General features: G+C 33.7%; 1 protein-coding gene across 16 annotated transcripts in view; it reads left to right on the top strand.

The window, feature by feature from the left end:
• The window catches only part of ENTREP2 (endosomal transmembrane epsin interactor 2), a 148,713-nt gene that overhangs the window by 70,670 nt on the left and 69,438 nt on the right, over window positions 1-8,605 (top strand). For 12 of the 16 annotated variants that reach the window (XR_014588807.1, XM_083851017.1, XM_083851024.1 and 9 more), the window contains one exon: window positions 7,460-7,570. The exons of 1 other annotated variant lie outside the window; for it this stretch is intronic. Coding sequence is in view for 13 of the 15 variants with exons in the window: in XM_083851017.1 (XP_083707143.1) it covers window positions 7,460-7,570 (111 nt within the window). In the remaining 2 variants the exon portion in view is untranslated. 3 more of the 16 variants (XM_083851029.1, XM_083851028.1, XM_083851022.1) reach the window with 3 other exon arrangements.

Raw genomic sequence — 8,605 nt, 5'->3', positions numbered from 1 at the left:
TTGCATATGATATAGTAAGGCAGTCAGAATGTGGACTTTATGATAGATGAGAAACCTTCTGTTTGGTTGCAGTTGCCCTGAGCTCAGAGGGATGCGTGAGGAAATGGCTTAAAGCAGGCAGACATGTAAAAATATTCTACGTTGACTCTTATAAGTCAGGAAGAGGTTGTGAGTAGTTTCCTCCAACTACCAAGTTCAGTACTTGCCTTTCAGTAATACACATAAAATGCTAGGTGTTATTAGGAAAGAAATTCAGAACAAGCCATAATATCTTGTTATATATGTCAAAGCTTAAATCCATACATTGAGTGCCGAGTGCAGTTCCAATTATCTCATTGAAAAAGCATAAGAAAAAGGTGACAGGAATAGTGATAGGTATGATGACTCTTTGTCTTGAATAAGACAGATCCAATTTTACAGACGACATTACTGGCCTTGAAAAGGTCAATAGGGAATAATTGTTCGTAACTTTTCTTGGCACAAAGTGGCACCAATGAAATGGCACATTTAGAACAAAGGAAGTATATTTTAAGACAGCACATAATAAAGTCGTAGAACCTATTGTAAGGAAGCTTGTTTAACCATTTTTGTGTCTAAGCATCATGCCTACAGTTTTAAAGCATCACTTCGTGCATTGGTTATCAGGAAAACATTACTCTTTACCTGCGTGGGAATTAGCCCATTTCTCAGAAGAATACAGACACCAGTGTAGATGGAGGTTGCATGCAACTCCAGGCTGTCAGGCAATGTATTGTTTTTAAAATGTTCTTTCTGTCATATTCATACATGTATTTCATAGAGTAAGTAAATAGAAGTATGCCCATCTTATGCATCCATGGTTTTTGGTATTACGTTATGAAGTTCACTTCCATTGATGAAATGCATGAATCATTTCTGAAATAGTCAAGACACCAGGAGTATAAATGTTTGCATTTTTATCTATAAAATGTTAATGCAGTGCAAATTTCTAAGTTGCACTTTAGATCTTTTTGTGGGGCATTTGTCCATTTTACCAAATTGTCTAACTAACTAACAGTATTAGTGCTGGAAATTCTTCTGTATATTATTACTTGGATAACAGAATCAGCACCATGTATTTCAAGACAGCGGCTGATTTTTCATTATTCACATTTTTTTCATTCAACTTTTGGAATGCTTCACTAGTTAATAAAGCCTCTGGAGATTTGTTCTGAATCAGAATTGTATCATCTTTTATAAAGTTGTATCATGATTAAATAAACTTGCAGCATGTAAGACTTCTTCAAATGTCATATATATGCTTTTCAATCACATCGGCTGACATACATTCTTGCTAATTATGCGAAGAATAAGAATTTAAAGCAACATGCTACTTGTAACATGTTTAGAATATTGTTGAAAGAGATTGGCCTGAGTATTAAATACTGTTCTAAAGCATAATATAATCTTCAGCGCTTCTTTTTTTGCATTATGATTGACAACCAATTTGAAGCCAATTTAAGCTGTGCGTTAGTGTCACAATTGTGTTAGTTTGGGGAAAATATAACTGTCTTTCAGACTAATTTTTCATGTTTTGTTGTTGTTCAAACTAACAAATGTAAATAGGTGTCAAAAACTCTGTCAGTACTCCTGTTTCCAGTGAGGCAGTCTGGGAGGAAGTTGAACCTACTGATCCTAGTTGTGAACGTAAAATAGAAGGTAGAATGCAGGTAGTGATAGGATAAATGTTCTAATGGCATGTGCAGTTTGTAAAAAAGTTATGTAAATAAATACATTTCCACTGTTAAATTAACGTGCATTCTTAGACTTGTGTTCTATTAAGAACGTTGACAGCATTACAGAAAATTCTGCTGCTGCGATGTGACTGGAAAGGGATGTTGGCAAAAGTTGTTTCCTAATTTTTAGTATAATCCAGTGAATAAGTTTTCAAAATTACACTTTATATTATTTTTCATCAGTTATCAAAAATAGCATTTAGAAACATGAAAAAGGAATGAGTGATCAGAATAGGAAAAATAAGTGATAACCATGCTATATTTTTGAACATTTTCGGTATGCCTGGGCTGTCTTAGTCTTCATGATTTCCATGTTACTTATTTATTTGCAGTTGGTGATGCCTTTACAGTTTTTACTAACAATAGGACTTCAAATAACTTGCTTTATAGTGGAAAGCTAATATGACCTGTTAATGTTAGGGATTAAAAATGTTTTATTCTTTCAATATGGAAGTTGTTGTGGTCTTAACACATTATAGGCTATCCCTTGAGAAGGCACAGTGGGAACTGAATTTTCGTTCTCTGCAGACATGTACAGTGGAGTATTTAATTAAATGTGCATGTTAGAACTGCGGTGCTTAAAAGCTCATTCTTGATACACTGGGCATATTTGTATTTTAAGCAGTTTTCAGAAACATATAATATTTCTGGAATAATTAAGTGGGATAATTCTATGCCAAATTTTAAATTGCTTTCTTTAGCTAATGCCTATCTTAGAGTATCCCTTACAGTGTTTAGTGAAACACTTTTCATCAGGTTGGTAATGCAGAAACAATTAAGGCTTATCAGAGTACCTGTGGTAATTAAACGTTTTTCTTCTTCTGATTGGGCTCATCTTATCTAGTAATCCTAGTTGTTTACTGAGAAGGTAGTGTTAAAAGCGAGTTTACAGAGAAATGCATATATTTATTATAGTTTAATTGATACGTTCTCCAGGTTCACACATAAGTTTGGCAAGTTTAAAGAAAAAAGGGGGGGGAGGGCAGACTGACATGGTCTTTCATATCCAGGCTGCTGAAGAAGGGTGGAAGGGGACAGTGCTGTCTGTATTCAGCGTTCAAGGTGACATTTTTTATAGGCTTTAATTTGTGAAGACAGATTTGTATTTTCAGGATCTGAAAAAGTACTAAAATGCATTTTCTCTTCTTCCCACTCATTAGGTGTACTCTGTTATTAGTGTATTTATGTGGTGTTAATAGAGGCAACGTCTTAAAGGAGTTTTGGTTTGATTTAATATTGGTTTTGTTGCAGGTGTGTTAGAACTGTCTTGTTTTTTTTTCTTTTTGATTTATTGAAACATTATAAAGATAAATCAAATGCATTTTGTGTAGTCTTGTTATATATTTCTTAGATAAGAAGGAAAGTTTAATGAATCTGGAAAGAGTTCTGTTACAAAATTCTCTCTCTGGTTTTTGTTTATTCACCAAGTTGCTACATGGGTAATACTGAAGCTCACGTGAATGTTGTTACAGCAATTCCCTTATCAGTGAAGTCCAAAATTAAATAGTAGCCTGTTAGGATAGCATGATTAGGTCTATTCTGTAGCATTTTAGTCACTTCTCCCATAGTTCTTCTGAATAATGTTTGATAAGGTATTTAATCCGATTATTTTCCATTAAACGTTGAACTGTATTTTTTTCATTTTTGCAGTAGTGGAGGATAATAGGTAAAAAATATATATATATATATACACACACATCAGCAGAAACTGAGTAAATTTAGTCTAATAAAGTTCAAATTAATCCCAGCTATTTCACATTTTGGTTTAACTTTGGAAAATTTAAATGTGGAAACTAGACACATGAATTTTAATTTAATGAAAAATGCATATCTAACTTCATCTCAAGTGTTTCGTAACATAGTGTTGACTTTCCGTCATAATTCATGACAACTGTTCCTTCAAGGGGTTGCAGGTATTTTTGTCTTTACTGCTGTACTTGTGCTAATATCAGAAAAGAATGATTCGTGATAAAAACATTGAGCACACTGTACTTTTTGATGCCTGTTAAGGTGGTAATCAATATTTTTATGCCTCCTTTTCTCTCTCGTGGCTTCCAGCGTGGCTGTGAACTTCACCTCAAAAGCTGTGATAATAGCATGTCAGGATGTCAGGGTTTTCTCTTCTAACTGTATGGCCAGCCCAGCTGTGGTAATGCCTTGTCTGGGATATTGAGAAGCAAGGCATGAAACTGCAAAACAGGGAAGACTGGTGTGAGAGAGGGTTCCGGTGTTCGGTACGTGACTATGTCATCAGTGACTGTCGTGGTCTAATGCAACTTCTGTACACGATGGGAGAGTTGCAGTGAAGAGCAGAAAGGAGAAGAGCTTGTTGCATGGTTTTGGCTGAGTTCTGGATCCTCCTCTCATCTTCGCATGTGACAAGAGGATGAGGTCACGTTGGAAATGCCAGTAGAGTTTTCATTGTTAATGAATGCTGATACGGCAAAAATACTCCAGGAAAACCTGATGCAGGTTATGAACCTTGTTCTATCAGCTGTGATGCTTGGAAGAATACACAGCTGGCAACAAAAATTGGTAACACGACTTGTGTCCTTCAAATAATAGTGTAGAGATTAGAGTCTTTTGGGGGGGAATTATACACAATCCTGATGACTTTATCTGGAATTTATATGTGTAGCAAAAGGACTGGATTTCATCAGCCTTAGCCTCACACCATGTGTTTTTCATTTTCCTGTGATCCTACCCGAGTCAATCAATATAAAATTACAGGATGTTCACCTTTTGTTACTTTGCTGGTTGATGAAATGCAAAAGCTTTATCTGAACTGCACTTCTCAGAGCAAAGGTATCTGAAGTTTTCTTTTTGTACTTTCTCTTTTTTTTTTTTTTTTTAATTATAGAAATGTCTATTTGCACACCTGGCCACTGTTTCCTGAAAGGCAATCAGGACTTCTTCAAAGATGTCAATTTTCAGGAACTTGTGTATAGTTTATAAGAGGAATATGATGTAATCAATAATGTTGATTTTTTTTTTTCCAGGAGAATTTGTAGTATGAGGCTAGCATCTGAAATACTGGCAACATAAAAAATAATATAAAAAAGATATATATATCCTGTTGTTATTAAAAGTTTCATGAACTGTTCAAAGCAATTTGCAGTTAAGGGCCTAGACCAAGTACCCTGTGTATTTAAATAAATAAGCTGAATATTCAGAAAACAGATTTTAGGGGAATACTTCTAGGAGACACAAATATGTATTTATTTCAAAAGCACGTGAATAGCAGTTAAAAGCTTATCACAAGGATCTAGAAGTTTGCCATTAATAGTTTGTTGTTATTATCTCTTTTCTTCTATTTTACTAACAAATAACAGAGAAGATTAGTAGCACAGGTGAAACTAAGCCTATATATTATTTTATTTTGCCAAAATGTTCTTGGTGCCTAATAGCTTTGCAATACCAGCTGATCAGTATTATCAGAAAATAAAGCCTTTGAGTTAAGTCCAGATTTACAGTACTCTAAATCATAGCTGTTTGCTTTCAATCTGAAAGATGATTAAATATTAGAAATGCTTATATTAAAGGAACTTAATAAGTCATTTTGCTATTCATGTATGTGTCATAGCAGGGCACATAGTAATAACAAGTACTTATTCATTATTAAGGGCTATTTTCTGTGATCTAGATTAGCTTTACCTATTGCTCAGATATAAATGATCAAGTATCTAATTGAAGGTTCTAGTCTAGTTTCATATTTACTTCCTGTGGTTACCATTGTGTGACCAAGTATAAGAAGAAAAAAGTCAGAATGGAAATCAAAAATCAAGATACTTTTAAAGGATAGTCTAGATAAAATGGTACTTTATCCTAGAGAGATGCTGTAAAGCAGTACAAATTAACCTGAACAGAAGAATCAATATGAATGCATATAGTACAGAAAACAGAATCCATGGAGTTGTACATCAGCAGACAAAGGAGAGAAGTCAGTTTTAAACTAGTTTTTAAATTACTATGTTGAGAATACCACCTTTTACTAAACTTGAGATGTACAAAGCGCTGTATTAATGATACATTCTTTTTGTTTAATTTTGAAAAATGAGCACTGGTAGTACTTTTGTATTTGGGTTAAAGAGAAAGAGCATAGTTCTTGCAGTGAACATCATTTAGAAAGCTGGATTTCTGTTAGGATAACAGCCCCTAAAACAGGAGAACTGAGATGAGTGAAGAATCGTGTTTGGTGTGTTTGTAAGCTAAATATTTTTAAAACTGTCACCCTATCATGGATATTATTTTCTTGCCTGTAGTAGCAAAAGTGAATAAAACTAATGGGTTACAATGATTAAAAATACAAAAATTATAAAATAAGATGATATATCAAATTTTGAGTCTTCAAGGTATTCGCTACTGCAAATTTTATGCTACTAATGTGGGATGACTGTTTCTCTGTGTATGTCACAGTGTATACACAGAGACGGATGTTATCTAGTTGCCTGTTATTATATGGTAGCAATATGTATTGTATTCTAGAAGCTTTGTCTTTGACAGTGATTTGACACAGATTCTTCTTCATACGCACAGTATAAGAGTACTCGATTGTAAAAATAAAATACTTGAAGTAAATCTTGTTTTCATTCAAAATAGGCAATGAAGATATAACTTCATCAACCCTTAAGTGCATTAATTGTGAATTATCCTGTTAAGTAGGGCTTAGGTTGCTGAAGAGGGCAATGATTTGAGTTCTTGTTCTTCACTTGAAAAACACGGAAAAAAATCCAACCATTTTTGGGTCAAAGACTGCCAAAAGTATTAGTAGCATATGCATTTGTTGGAAACTAACATCTTGTGAGAACAGTGATCAGAAAGCTTGTGCAACTATGGATTTGTGCACAGGGGAAAAAAAAATTCCTAACATTTATTTTTACTAATTTCAGATAACTGAATAGGAGTCTAAGTGTTACATGGCAATGTGAGCACTGAATATTTAAGAAGGCCCCGTACTGAGTACATTTGTTCTTGTACCCTTCCTGCTTGTGCCTTTCAATTTCCCTGCATATTGAGTTCCCCACATACTGAGGTTTATGTCTGCTCATACTGGGCTAGTGTTTTTTGTGTTTAAAGCAATAAAATGATAGTTAAGCTGGTGCAATCAAGTTAATGATTGTTTTTACATATTTTGAAAAGAGGGGGAAGGAGTCATTAACACAATGGGTAGTTGATATGGTAGATGTTGTTTGAATTGCAGTTGTTTAAAAAACAAGTACTTACATATTGAGAATCTTATTCACTTTTTTCCAGTTTTCACAAACTCATGATTTATGATATTCACAGATCCTTTTCCTCTTTAAGATATTCATTTTCTCATCAAAAAGGAATTAAATTGTTTTAAGACTACTTTTGATTATAAAAATAATTTTTGCAAATCATGCTAATTAATAAAAATAAATTTTCATGATATGTGACAAATGTAGGAGATAAATGGATTATTTTGAAGTGGCTGAAGGGAAATAAATGATAGTCAAATCTACTTTTGCTGCTTCTTATAGTATGAAAATCAGGATGTTTTAAGATTAAATAATATTCTACTTTCTTCTTCAGATTATATAAAATCCATGTAATCATCCATGTAATTGTATGCTAGGATGGAAGTTCTTGAACGTATAAATAATTATTTTTTTCTGCTTCCCTCCTGCAGTGAATAATCAATAGGCTTTTTTTTGTTGTTTTTGTTTTGTTTTATTTTCTTCCAGATAACCTTTTTCATGCTGCTGTCTGCAGTGTGCGTAATGCTGAACTTGGCTGGTTCCATTCTCTCGTGTCAGAATGCTCAGCTGGTAAAGTCCCTGGAAGGATGTCAGTTGGTGAGTAATAAAAAACAAGTCTCTACTAAAAAAGGGCAATAGATTTTTTCATTTGTTTGCATTTTATACACACATTGCTTCAATTTCCAAACAGTACGCATTTCATAGAGCCATCTATAGCCCTTACGTGATAAATCGTGTTGGGAAAAGTTTGAGAATTAGAGTGCTAGCATATTTACAATATCGTGTCACTTAAAAGACTTGCTTCTTAGCATTATGTTGGAAACAGAATAGGTGAAATACAGACCACACCAAAGCAGTGCAGTGATTACCATTTGATGTTAGCAGTGTCAGGATATCATCCAGTGTCTACTTCCACAGCCAATGTATTTCATAGACGTGCTGATAGTAATGTTTTAGTATGCGTACATTTTTTTTGGCCAACCTAAAGCAATTCTTTTATAATTTCTAATGCAAATGTATGTTAAATAAAATACAGAATTAAAACAAAAATTTACAATGATATGGCATGCTCTGAATTGTTAAAAAGGTATGGTATACCTATGTTCTTTATGTTTTTATTTTGGGAGGAGTGTGCATATATGCTGAACTCTAAAATAGTTTCTGATTTCAACTAACAAACAAGTCTATAGAACTAAACTCCTGCTGAAAATCTCTAATATAAAGTAAATAGTAAAACAATGATTACTTTCTTTGTCATAAATTGAGGAGACAAATGATATTAAGTTGTAAGAATGACAAATGGGCTCAAGAATGTTTATGGACATGCATCAGTGCTCTTTTTAGTGTAATCTAGCTGACAGTAGATCAATCGCAGTATCTAAACTGCATGAGTCCGCATTCACAGAATTCGTTAAGTATTAGGGATACATGAGCGTTTGCCTGTATTGGCTTGTGTCGTTTGGGCACGCCCCAAAAAGTTGATTTGAATGATAAAGAGAAAAGTAATTTTCACCTCTAATATCACCACAAAATGCTTCTGCACCTCTTTTTTTTTTTTTTCAGCCATTGTTTTCCCCTTTCTTTCTGTCTAATAAAATCCTTCAGGCATCCATTTGAACACAATGTATTCAA

This window comes from Anser anser (assembly GCF_964211835.1).
Source record: "Anser anser genome assembly, chromosome: 10".
NCBI lineage: Eukaryota > Metazoa > Chordata > Aves > Anseriformes > Anatidae > Anser > Anser anser.
This window is presented reverse-complemented; position numbering and strand designations above follow the sequence as displayed.